The sequence below is a fragment of the Bombina bombina genome, chromosome 3, assembly GCF_027579735.1.
Source record: "Bombina bombina isolate aBomBom1 chromosome 3, aBomBom1.pri, whole genome shotgun sequence".
In the NCBI taxonomy this organism is placed as follows: Eukaryota; Metazoa; Chordata; class Amphibia; order Anura; family Bombinatoridae; genus Bombina; species Bombina bombina.
Window position 1 is genome coordinate 24,878,125 of NC_069501.1, and position 13,994 is coordinate 24,892,118.

The 13,994-nt window shown below is 40.8% G+C and overlaps 1 protein-coding gene across 4 annotated transcripts in view; it reads right to left on the reverse strand.

Annotated features, from left to right (window-relative positions):
- Positions 1–13,994, reverse strand: part of TTF2 (transcription termination factor 2) — a 534,153-nt gene that overhangs the window by 305,147 nt on the left and 215,012 nt on the right. For all 4 annotated transcript variants that reach the window (XM_053705754.1, XM_053705753.1, XM_053705751.1 and 1 more), the window contains one exon: positions 6,531–6,650. In XM_053705754.1, the coding sequence (XP_053561729.1) occupies positions 6,531–6,650 (120 nt within the window). The remainder of the gene's footprint in view (positions 1–6,530; positions 6,651–13,994) is intronic.

Below are 13,994 nucleotides of genomic sequence, written 5' to 3' on the forward strand. Positions count from 1 at the left end.
GACCTTAAAGGAAGTGGCCAAGGTTGGCAACTGGACATCCGGACAAGATCTGCATACAAAACCTGCAAGGCCATGCTGGCACTACCAGAAACACAAACAAATGTTCCATGATGATCTTGGAGATCAACCTTGGAAGAAGCACTAGAGGCGGAAAGATATAAGCAGGTTGGTAAGACCAAGGAACTGCTAACGCATCCACCGACTCCGCCTGAGGATCCCTGGACCTGGACAGGTACCTGGGAAGTTTCTTGTTTAGATGTGAAGCCATCAAATCTATTTCTGGAAAACCTCACATCTGAACAATCTGAGAAAACACATCCGGATGGAGAGACCACTCCCCCGGATGTAAAGTCTGAAGGCTGAGATAATCCGCTTCCCAATTGTCTACACTTGGAATATGTACCGCAGAAATTAGACAGGAGCTGAATTCTGCCAAGCAAGTATCCGAGATACTTCTTTCATAGCTTGAGGACTGTGAGTCCCACCCTGATGATTGACATATGCCACAGTTGTGATATTGTCTGTCTAAAAAATGAACGGTTCTCTCTTCAACAGAGGTCAAACCTGAAGAGCCCTGAAAATAGCACGGAGTTCTAAAATATTGATTGTTAACATCACCTCTTGAGATTTCCAAACCCCTTGTACTGTCAGAGATCCCCAGACAGCTCCCAAACCTGAAAGACTTGCATCTGTTGTGATTACAGTCCAGGTTGTATGAACATAAGAGACCCCTTGAACTATACTATGGTGATCTAACCACCAAGTCAGAGAGAGTCGAACATTAGGATTTAAGGATATTAATTGTGATATATTTGTATAATCCCTGCACCATTGGTTCAGCATACAAAGCTGGAGAGGTCTCATATGAAAACGAGCAAAGGGGATCGCGTTCGATGCTGCAGTCATGAGACCTAAAACTTCCATGCACATAGCTACTGAAGAGAATGATAGAGACTGAATGTTTCGACAAGCTGAAACCAATTTTAATCATCTCGTCTGTTAGAGACAGAGTCATAGACACTGAATCTATCTGAAAACCTAAAAAGGTGACCCTTGTCTGAGGAATCAAAGAACTTTTTGGTATATTGATCCTCCAACCAGGTCTTTGAAGACACAACACTAGTTGATTTGTGGGAGATTCTGCAGAATGTAAAGACTGAGCTAGTACCAAGATATCGTCCAAATAAGGAAACACTGCAATACCCGTTCTTTGATTACAGAGAGTAGGGCCCCGAGAACCTTTGAAAAGATTCTTGGAGCTGTCGCTAGGCCAAATGGAAGAGCAACAAATTGATGCTGCTTGTCTAGAAAAGAGAATCTCAGAAACTTATAATGGTCTGGATGAATCGGAATATGAAGATGAAGATATGCATCCTGTAAGTCTATTGTGGACATATAATGCCCTTGCTGAACAAAAGGTAGAATAGTCCTTATAGTCACCATTTTGAAAGTGGGCACTCTTACATAACGATTCAAAATTTTCAGATCCAGAACTGGCCTGAATGAATTTTCTTTCTTTGGGACAATGCATAGATTTGAATAAAACTCCAGACCCTGTTCTTGAAACGGAACTGGTATGATTACCCCTGAAAGCTCCAGGTCTGAAACACACTTCAGGAAAGCCTGAGCCTTTACTGGATTTGCTGGGATGCGTGAGAGAATAAATCTTCTCACAGGAGGTCTTACTCTGAATCCTATTCGGTACCCTTGAAAGACAATACTCTGAATCCATTGATTTTGGACAGAATCTGCCCAATTTTTTTTAGAAGAATCTCAATCTGCCCCCTACCAGCTGAGCTGGAATGAGGGCCGCATCTTTATGCAGACTTGGGGGCTGGCTTTGATTTCTTAAATCGTTTGGATTAACTCCAACTTGAAAAAGGTTTACAATTGTAACCAGATTCTTTGGGGGAAGGATTAGGTTTCTGTTCCTTATTGTGTCGAAAGGAACAAAAACGGTTAGAAGCTTTAGATTTACCCTTAGGTCTTTTTTTTCTCCTGAGGCAAAAAACTCCCTTCCCCCCAGTGACAGTTGAAATAATCAAATCCAACTATGAACCGAATAACTTATTACCTTGGAAAGAAATAGATAGTAATCTAGACTTAGATACCATGTCAGCATTGCAATATTTAAGCCACAAAGCTCTTCTAGCTAAAATAGCTAAAGACATAGATTTAACATCAATTTTGATATCAAAAATGGCATCACAGATAAAATGATTAGCATGTTGAAGCAAGCGAACAATGCTAGACAAATCAGGATCCATTTCCTGTTGCGCTAAACTTTTTTCGTCATCGGACGTACCTTTGCGGCAAAAAAAAATTCACGCCAAGAATGACGCAATAAAATTTGTCATTTTGCCCGCAAAATTTAATGAAAAAGCAGTCAATTGAAAAAAGACTAAACCCCAGGTAAGAAAAATATTTTCAGTATGTTGTCGGTCATTTGAAATTTCATCAACTTTATGAGAAGTTTTAAAAGACCTTTTACGTTTATTAGAATGCGGAATAGCAGACAAAGTCTTCTGAATCGCATCAGCAATAAAATCTTTTATATTAACAGGGATATCATGTACATTAGATGTTGAAGGAACAACAGGCATTGTACTAGTACTGATGGATACATTCTCTGCATGTAAAAGCTTACTATGACAACTATTACATACCACAGCTGGAGATATAATCTCCACAACTTTACAACAGATACACTTAACTTTGGTAGAACTGTTATCAGGCAGGGTTCCAACAGAGGTTTCTGAGACAGGATCAGATTGAGACATCTTGCAAATGTAAGAGAAAAAACAACATATAAAGCAACATTATCAATTTCCTTATATGGCAGTTTCAGTAATGGGAAAAAAATGCAAACAGCATAGCCCTCTGAACAAAGAAAAAGGCACAAGGCATATAGGAAGTGGGGTTTAAATAATGAAATATTTGACGCCAAGTACGACACACAACGCAAAATGATTTTTTTTTAGCGCTAACAACATCCAGAAATGACGCAACCTAGTGCAAGGAAACTCGGCGTCAACTAAGATGACGGAAATGACGAATTTGCGTCACTGGACGTACCTTCGCACCAAAAAAATTATTGCGCCAAAAATGACGCAAAAAACATCAACATTTTGCGACCTCGCAAGCCTAATTTTGCCCGCGAAAATTCAATGAAAAAGCAGTCAATTTGAAAAAAGACTATACCCCAGGTAAGAATTTTTTTTTCCTAAATATGTTTTTTTCCAATTTTGAAACCGATAGTCTGCGAAAGGAAATATACATAAACCTGACTCATGGCAAATATAAGCACAATACATATATTTAGAACTTTATATTAATACATAAAGTGCCAAACCATAGCTGAGAGTGTCTTAAGTAATAAAAACATACTTCCCGAAAGACACCCATCCACATATAGCCAAACCAGTACTGAAACAGTAACAGTAGAGGTAATGGAATATGAGAGTATATCGTCGATCTGAAAAGGGAGGTAGGAGATTAATCTCTACGACCGATAACAGAGAACCTTTGAAAAGATTTCCCGCGAGGAAAACCATAAAATCAAATAGGTAATACTCTATTCACATCTCTCTGACATTCACTGTACTCAGAGGAATCGGGCTTCAAAATGTTGAGAAGCGCATACCACAGAAGAAAATCAAGCACAAACTTACTTCACCACCTCCATAGGGAGGCAAAGTTTGTAAAACTGAATTGTGGGTGTGGTGAGGGGTGTATTTATAGGCATTTTGAGTTTTGGGAAACTTTGCTCCTCCTGGTAGGATTGTATATCCCATACGTCACTAGCTCATGGACTCTTGCCAATTACATGAAAGAAATAACTTTTTTATCATTCCTGGTGCATGATATAGAAAGGGTGCAGGAGGATATTTTCAGCTTAATCTAAGGTTAGCCTTTAAATGATGACTAAGGTATAGATTATCTAAAACGTCTCATCAACACGGCAAGGTCCCTCAAAAAAAAATAAAAATGTATACACACTTTTTACCTTGAGAGATGTTTATCTCACTATGTAGGTTCTGTATGTGATGGAGAGACCCCCATATTACAATATAAGGTTTAAAAAAATCCCTAAGATTTTATGCTATTTCTCTTCACGGTGGCCATTAGCGTTCTACTAAAACAGTACATAAGTCTATACCCAGCACCATATCTATTAGATCCGTTAGTGTTATACTGAAACAGTACATGTTAAGTCTCTATACCCAGCACCATATCCATTAGATCCATTAGTGTTCTACTGAAACAGTACATGATACATCTATACCCAGCACCATCCATTAGATCCGTTAGTGTTCTACTAAAAAAGTACATGATAAGTCTATACCCCGCACCATATCCATTAGATTCCTTAGTGTTCTACTGAAACAGTACATGTTAAGTCTCCATACCCAGCACCATATCCATTAGATCTCTTAGTGTTCTACTGAAACAGTACATGTTAAGTCTCCATACCCAACACCATACCCATTAGATCCCTTAGTGTTCTACGGAAACAGTACATGTTAAGTCTCTATACCAGCACCATATCCATTAGATACCTTAGTGTTCTACAGAAACAGTACATGTTAAGTCTCTATACCAGCACCATATCCATTAGATCCCTTAGTGTTCTACTGAAACAGTACATGTTAAGTCTCCATACCCTGCACCATATCCATTAGATCCCTTAGTGTTCTACTGAAACAGTACGTTAAGTCTCAATACCCAACACCATACCCATTAGATCCCTTAGTGTTCTACTGAAACAGTACATGTTAAGTCTCTATACCAGCACCATATCCATTAGATCCCTTAGTGTTCTACTGAAACAGTTCATGCTAAGTCTCTATACCCAGCACCATATCTATTGGATCCCTTAGTGTTCTACTGAAACAATACATGTTAAGTCTCCATACCCAGCACCAGATCCATTAGATCCCTTTATTGTTGTACTGAAACAGTACATGTTAAGTCTCTATACCCAGCACCATATCCATTGGATCCCTTAGTGTTCTACAGAAACAGTACATGTTAATTCTCCATACCCAGCACCAGATCCATTGGATCCCTTAGTGTTCTACTGAAACAGTACATGTTAAGTCTCTATACCAGCACCATATCCATTAGATCCCTTAGTGTTCTACTGAAACAGTACATGTTAAGTCTCCATACCCTGCACCATATCCATTAGATCCCTTAGTGTTCTACTGAAACAGTACGCTAAGTCTCAATACCCAACACCATACCCATTAGATCCCTTAGTGTTCTACTGAAACAGTACATGTTAAGTCTCTATACCAGCACCATATCCATTAGATCCCTTAGTGTTCTACTGAAACAGTACATGCTAAGTCTCTATACCCAGCACCATATCTATTGGATCCCTTAGTGTTCTACTGAAACAATACATGTTAAGTCTCCATACCCAGCACCAGATCCATTAGACCCCTTAGTGTTGTACTGAAACAGTACATGTTAAGTCTCCATACCCAGCACCAGATCCATTGGATCCCTTAGTGTTCTACTGAAACAATACATGTTAAGTCTCTATACCCAGCACCATATCCATTAGATCCGTTAGTGTTCTACTGAAACAGTACATGTTAAGTCTCTATACCCAGCACTATATCCATTAGATCTCTTAGTGTTCTACTGAAACAGTACATGTTAAGTCTCTAAACCAGGGGTGGGCAACTATTGGCCCTCCAGATATTATTGACTACAGCTCCCATAATGCTCTTTCAGCCATAATGCAAGCAAAGCATCATGGGAGATGTAGTCCATGACATCTTGAGGGCCGGTAACTGCCCACCCATGTTCTAAACCCATCACCATATCGATTAGATGCCTTAGTGTTCTACTGAAACAGTACATGTTAAGTCTCTATACACAGCACCGTATCCATTTTATCCATTAATGTTCTACTGAAACAGTACACCAGCACCATATCCATTTTTGGTAGGATGCATATATTATAGATTTATTTACAGTAAAAATGGATTGTTATTAGTACTGCCAAAGTTCATCTTTTGCAAAACATATAATACTCAAATGGCTATTTGAATCTTATCTGTTCCTGTGCAGCTGTGACTTATTAGCCAAGGATGAGCCTTTTCCACAGTGACCCCACACTCACACAGGCCACGGCACAGGGCAGTGACCCCGCCCATCCACCCTTGTACACTACAGGGGCCGTCCCATCAACCCCTGTACAATACAGTGGCCCCGTCCCATCCACCCCTGTATACTACAGTGGTCCCGCCAAATCTACCCCTGCATACTACAGTGTTGCCAACCATCCATCCCTTTACAATACAGCAACCCCGCCCATTCTGCCTTTTACATTGCAGCGACCCCTTCATTCACCCTTTTACACTGTAGCGACCCCGCCCATTCTCCCCTGTACACTAGAGTAACCTTGCCCATCATCCCTCATATATTGCAATGACCATGCCCACCACCCCCTGCACATATTACAATTCCCCTTTCTCCTCACACAGCACAGTAATCACCATCTCAACCAGTAGCACCTGTTTTGGAGATCCATGCCTCCAGCTTATAATCCTCTTCTTTGTCCTTTTTTTGCTTCTGCTTCTGCATCAGTATGAGGGCCACCATGGTTAGTGTCTTCCCAAGTCCCATGTCGTCAGCTGAGGACAAAGACAACATCAATATCAATTTCTTTCATGGTGGTGAGAGCCCACGATCCATTGCTCCTGGGAATTACTCTCACAACTAGGAGGAGGCAAAGATTCCCAAGAGAAATCAACAAGTCTATATTGATTGTTCTTCAACTCTATGGAACCATAGAGCAACTGTTATCAGTTCTAGTTAAGACAACAGCTATTCCCTAACTACGGGATTTCATATCCATATAACCTAAGGATATTGCTAACAAACAGTGACCTTAAGGTAAATTTGAACTACCATTTACATTACAGACCGAAAGTTTTTCACAAAGTCACTTTATATATTAAAAGTGTTTATTTAACGTTACTAATTAATGCCTGACAACTGCAGCATTACTCACTAGCACATGTGCTTGAAATTTAAAGAGACATCACATTACTGGTCTCTGGATTTACCTGTGTACTTATTTTCTGCACTAAATTTCTACATTCTCCTGATTGGGATTTGGACATAATTATTAACAACTGGATCATTTGATGAACTATTTAGTACTTTATTATTGACACATTTTTTGATATTTTTTGTCATTTTTTTCTTTTTTTCACCTTTTTCTTTTTTCTAAATTTTTGGGTCTATATATACAATGCCTTGCAAAAGTATTCACCCCCTTGACTTTTTACTTATTTTGTTACATTACAGCCTTAAGTTAAATGTTTTATTAATCTGAATTTTATGTGATGGATTAGAATACAATAGTCTAAGTTGGTGAAGTGAAATGAGAAAAATATATATATAAAACTATTTTTTAGAAATAGAAAACAGAACATTGGCATGTGCGTATGTATTCACACCCTTTGTTATGTAGCCCATAAAAAGCTCTGGTGCAACCAATTACCTTCAGAAATCACATAATTAGTGAAATGATGTCTACCTGTGTGCAATCTAAGTGTCACATGAGCAGTCATTACATATACACACCTTTTTTGAAAGGCCCCAGAGGCTACAACACCTAAGCAAGAGGCACCACTAACCAAACACTGCCATGAAGACCAAGGAACTCTCCAAACAGGTAAGGGACAATGTTGTTGAGAAGTACAAGTCAGGGTTAGGTTATAAAAAAATATCCAAATCTATGATGATCCCCAGGAGCACCATCAAATCTATCATAACCAAATCCAAAGAACATGGCACAACAGCAAACCTGCCAAGAGACGGCCGCCCACCAAAACTCACAGACTGGGCAAGGAGGGCATTAATCAGAGAGGCAGCACAGAGACCTAGGGTAACCCTGGAGAAGCTGCATAGTTCCACAGCAGAGACTGGAGTATCTGTACATAGGACCGTACTCTCCATAGAGTTGGGCTTTATAGTAAAGTGGCCAGAAGAAAGCCATTACTTTCAGCAACAAACAAATGGCACATTTTGAGTTTGCGAAAAGGCATGTGGGAGACTCCCAAAATGTATGGAGGAAGGTGCTCTTGTCTGATGAGACTAAAATTGAACTTTTCGGCCATCAAAGAAAACGCTATGTCTGGCACAACCCCAAGACATCAAATCACCCAAAGAACACCATCCCCACCATGAAACATGGTGGAGGCAGCATCATGCTGTGGGGATGTTTTTCAGCAGCCGGGACTGGGAAACTGGTCAGAGTTGAGGGAAAGATGGAAGGTGCTAAATACAAGGATATTCTTGAGTAAAACCTGTACCACTCTGTGTGTGATTTGAGGCTAGGACGGAGGTTCACCTTCCAGCAGGACAATGACCCCAAACACACTTCTAAAGCAAAACTTGAGTGGTTTAAGGGGAAACATGTAAAAGTGTTGGAATGGCCTAGTCAAAGCCCAGACCTCAATCCAATAGAAAATCTGTGGTCAGATTTAAAGATTGCTGTTCACAAGCGCAAACCATCCAACTTGAAGGAGCTGGAACAGTTTTGCAAGGAGGAATGGGCAAAAATCCCAGTGGTAAGATGTGGCAAGCTCATAGAGACTTATCCAAAGCGACTTGGAGGTGTGATTGCCACAAAAGGTGGCTCTACATAGTATTGACTTTAGGTGGGTGAATAGTTATGCACATTGACTTTTTCAGTTATTTTGTCCTATTTGTTGTTTGCTTCACAATAAAATAAAAAAAAAAAAACATCTTCAAAGTTGTGGGCATGTTCTGTAAATTAAATGATGCAAATCCTCAAACAATCCATGTTAATTCTAGGTTGTGTGGCAACAAAACACGAAAAATGCCAAGGGGGGTGAATACATTTGCAAGGCATTGTATATTTTTTCCAAATTGGCTTAATTTATATATTTTTCTCTCCATATACCACTTGGTCCCGCACAAATGTGTAACCATATTTTTTCATCTGTAATACTGTGATCTTATTTAACTATATAATACTGTGACCATTCCACCAGTAATCTAAAACGATACCATAAGCTTTATCCTAACTCTTTAAAATGATTTTTGATTTGATTTTATTATATCCGGATATATATATATATATATATATATATATATATATATATATATATATATATTTTTTTATTTTTTTTTTAATCTTATTTTCATTTTTATGCTTAGTTCTCATAAGAGTGTATATATATACTTTATATAAATAAACTTTGTATATATTTTATAGAACCTGGGTATATGCTTTTATTTTCCTAAGACTACTATTGTGTATATTTAATCAATATTTACACTTTGAGAATACACCTATTAACTGTCTATACTATGTTTTGTCTATAATACAATTTACTCATCCTGTTATTTCCAAAGTGGGTCCCCGAAGGGTCCTTCAATAGCTTATCAGCGCTATCCCCAAACTTATACATTAAAAATTCCCAAACCACAGGAGCTCTATAAAACCACTCCCACATCTATGATAATTAGTCTGATGTATATCCAGGCAATAAGAGGTAGAAAAAGGAAAACAGAGCAAATAAAGGAGCAGGGGGAAAAAAAGCGGTGCAAAAAATATATTACCTAATTAAACATTTATTTATATCATTATTTTATTTATTTAAACTCTTTTTTTCCCACAATACAAGAGAAAGGTTTTTTTTTTTCCATGCAAAAAACAAGGAAAAATAAGCAAAAAAAAATGAATCTGGCATCAACCAGAAACAACAACCTAAAGGACTTTCCTACCAAAGGCTGCTTCAAAAGAAGCACAAACATAAAAATGGTAGAATTGATTAAAAGTATGCAAATAAGACCAAGTATTTGCCTAGCAAATCCGATCTACAAAGGCCTCATTCTTAGACAAGACATGGCAACTGACCTAGTAGAATTGGCAGTATTCTGTTTAGAAGGGGACTGACCTACCTCCAAGAAACTTTTCCAAAGAGTTCTTAGGATTAGGACAAAAAGGAGGAACAACAATTTCCCCACTGATATTGTCCGTAGACACTACCTTAGTTAAAAAGTCAAACTTAGTTCTCAAAACTGCCTTATCCTGATAAAAACAGAAACTTCCAAGATAAAAACAGAATTTATGTTTACCTGATAAATTACTTTCTCCAACGGTGTGTCCGGTCCACGGCGTCATCCTTACTTGTGGGATATTCTCTTCCCCAACAGGAAATGGCAAAGAGCCCAGCAAAGCTGGTCACATGATCCCTCCTAGGCTCCGCCTACCCCAGTCATTCGACCGACGTTAAGGAGGAATATTTGCATAGGAGAAACCATATGGTACCGTGGTGACTGTAGTTAAAGAAAATAAATTATCAGACCTGATTAAAAAAACCAGGGCGGGCCGTGGACCGGACACACCGTTGGAGAAAGTAATTTATCAGGTAAACATAAATTCTGTTTTCTCCAACATAGGTGTGTCCGGTCCACGGCGTCATCCTTACTTGTGGGAACCAATACCAAAGCTTTAGGACACGGATGAAGGGAGGGAGCAAATCAGGTCACCTAAATGGAAGGCACCACGGCTTGCAAAACCTTTCTCCCAAAAATAGCCTCAGAAGAAGCAAAAGTATCAAACTTGTAAAATTTGGTAAAAGTGTGCAGTGAAGACCAAGTCGCTGCCCTACATATCTGATCAACAGAAGCCTCGTTCTTGAAGGCCCATGTGGAAGCCACAGCCCTAGTGGAATGAGCTGTGATTCTTTCGGGAGGCTGCCGTCCGGCAGTCTCGTAAGCCAATCTGATGATGCTTTTAATCCAAAAAGAGAGAGAGGTAGAAGTTGCTTTTTGACCTCTCCTTTTACCAGAATAAACAACAAACAAGGAAGATGTTTGTCTAAAATCCTTTGTAGCATCTAAATAGAATTTTAGAGCGCGAACAACATCCAAATTGTGCAACAAACGTTCCTTCTTTGAAACTGGTTTCGGACACAGAGAAGGTACGATAATCTCCTGGTTAATGTTTTTGTTAGAAACAACTTTTGGAAGAAAACCAGGTTTAGTACGTAAAACCACCTTATCTGCATGGAACACCAGATAAGGAGGAGAACACTGCAGAGCAGATAATTCTGAAACTCTTCTAGCAGAAGAAATTGCAACTAAAAACAAAACTTTCCAAGATAATAACTTAATATCAACGGAATGCAAGGGTTCAAACGGAACCCCCTGAAGAACTGAAAGAACTAAATTGAGACTCCAAGGAGGAGTCAAAGGTTTGTAAACAGGCTTAATTCTAACCAGAGCCTAAACAAAGGCTTGAACATCTGTCACAGCAGCCAGTTTTTTGTGAAGTAACACCGACAAGGCAGAAATCTGTCCCTTCAGGGAACTTGCAGATAATCCTTTTTCCAATCCTTCTTGAAGGAAGGATAGAATCCTAGGAATCTTAACCTTGTCCCAAGAGAATCCTTTAGATTCACACCAACAGATATATTTTTTCCAAATTTTGTGGTAAATCTTTCTAGTTACAGGCTTTCTGGCCTGAACAAGAGTATCAATAACAGAATCTGAGAACCCTCGCTTCGATAAAATCAAGCGTTCAATCTCCAAGCAGTCAGCTGGAGTGAAACCAGATTCGGATGTTCGAACGGACCCTGAACAAGAAGGTCTCGTCTCAAAGGTAGCTTCCAAGGTGGAGCCGATGACATATTCACCAGATCTGCATACCAAGTCCTGCGTGGCCACGCAGGAGCTATCAAGATCACCGACGCCCTCTCCGGATTGATCCTGGCTACCAGCCTGGGGATGAGAGGAAACGGCGGGAACACATAAGCTAGTTTGAAGGTCCAAGGTGCTACTAGTGCATCCACTAGAGCCGCCTTGGGATCCCTGGATCTGGACCCGTAGCAAGGAACTTTGAAGTTCTGACGAGAGGCCATCAGATCCATGTCTGGAATGCCCCACAGCTGAGTGACTTGGGCAAAGATTTCCGGATGGAGTTCCCACTCCCCCGGATGCAATGTCTGACGACTCAGAAAATCCGCTTCCCAATTTTCCACTCCTGGGATGTGGATAGCAGACAGGTGGCAGGAGTGAGACTCCGCCCATAGAATGATTTTGGTCACTTCTTCCATCGCTAGGGAACTCCTTGTTCCCCCCTGATGGTTGATGTACGCAACAGTTGTCATGTTGTCTGATTGAAACCGTATGAACTTGGCCCTCGCTAGCTGAGGCCAAGCCTTGAGAGCATTGAATATCGCTCTCAGTTCCAGAATATTTATCGGTAGAAGAGATTCTTCCCGAGACCAAAGACCCTGAGCTTTCAGGGATCCCCAGACCGCGCCCCAGCCCATCAGACTGGCGTCGGTCGTGACAATGACCCACTCTGGTCTGCGGAATGTCATCCCTTGTGACAGGTTGTCCAGGGACAGCCACCAACGGAGTGAGTCTCTGGTCCTCTGATTTACTTGTATCTTCGGAGACAAGTCTGTATAGTCCCCATTCCACTGACTGAGCATGCACAGTTGTAATGGTCTTAGATGAATGCGCGCAAAAGGAACTATGTCCATTGCCGCTACCATCAACCCGATCACTTCCATGCACTGAGCTATGGAAGGAAGAGGAACGGAATGAAGTATCCGACAAGAGTCTAGAAGCTTTGTTTTTCTGGCCTCTGTCAGAAAAATCCTCATTTCTAAGGAGTCTATTATTGTTCCCAAGAAGGGAACCCTTGTTGACGGGGATAGAGAACTCTTTTCCACGTTCACTTACCATCCGTGAGATCTGAGAAAGGCCAGGACAATGTCCGTGTGAGCCTTTGCTTGAAGAAGGGACGACGCTTGAATCAGAATGTCGTCCAAGTAAGGTACTACAGCAATGCCCCTTGGTCTTAGCACAGCTAGAAGGGACCCTAGTACCTTTGTGAAAATCCTTGGAGCAGTGGCTAATCCGAAAGGAAGCGCCACGAACTGGTAATGTTTGTCCAGGAATGCGAACCTTAGGAACCGATGATGTTCCTTGTGGATAGGAATATGTAGATACGCATCCTTTAAATCCACCGTGGTCATGAATTGACCTTCCTGGATGGAAGGAAGAATAGTTCGAATGGTTTCCATCTTGAACGATGGAACCTTGAGAAACTTGTTTAAGATCTTGAGATCTAAGATTGGTCTGAACGTTCCCTCTTTTTTGGGAACTATGAACAGATTGGAGTAGAACCCCATCCCTTGTTCTCTTAATGGAACAGGATGAATCACTCCCATTTTTAACAGGTCTTCTACACAATGTAAGAATGCCTGTCTTTTTATGTGGTCTGAAGACAACTGAGACCTGTGGAACCTCCCCCTTGGGGGAAGTCCCTTGAATTCCAGAAGATAACCTTGGGAGACTATTTCTAGCGCCCAAGGATCCAGAACATCTCTTGCCCAAGCCTGAGCGAAGAGAGAGAGTCTGCCCCCCACCAGATCCGGTCCCGGATCGGGGGCCAACATTTCATGCTGTCTTGGTAGCAGTGGCAGGTTTCTTGGCCTGCTTTCCCTTGTTCCAGCCTTGCATTGGTCTCCAAGCTGGCTTGGCTTGAGAAGTATTACCCTCTTGCTTAGAGGACGTAGCACCTTGGGCTGGTCCGTTTCTACGAAAGGGACGAAAATTAGGTTTATTTTTTGCCTTGAAAGGCCGATCCTGAGGAAGGGCGTGGCCCTTACCCCCAGTGATATCAGAGATAATCTCTTTCAAGTCAGGGCCAAACAGCGTTTTCCCCTTGAAAGGAATGTTAAGTAGCTTGTTCTTGGAAGACGCATCAGCCGACCAAGATTTCAACCAAAGCGCTCTGCGCGCCACAATAGCAAACCCAGAATTCTTAGCCGCTAACCTAGCCAATTGCAAAGTGGCGTCTAGGGTGAAAGAATTAGCCAATACGAGAGCATTGATTCTGTCCATAATCTCCTCCAAAGGAGGAGAATCACTATCGACCGCTCTTATCAGATCATCGAACCAGAAACATGCGGCTGTAG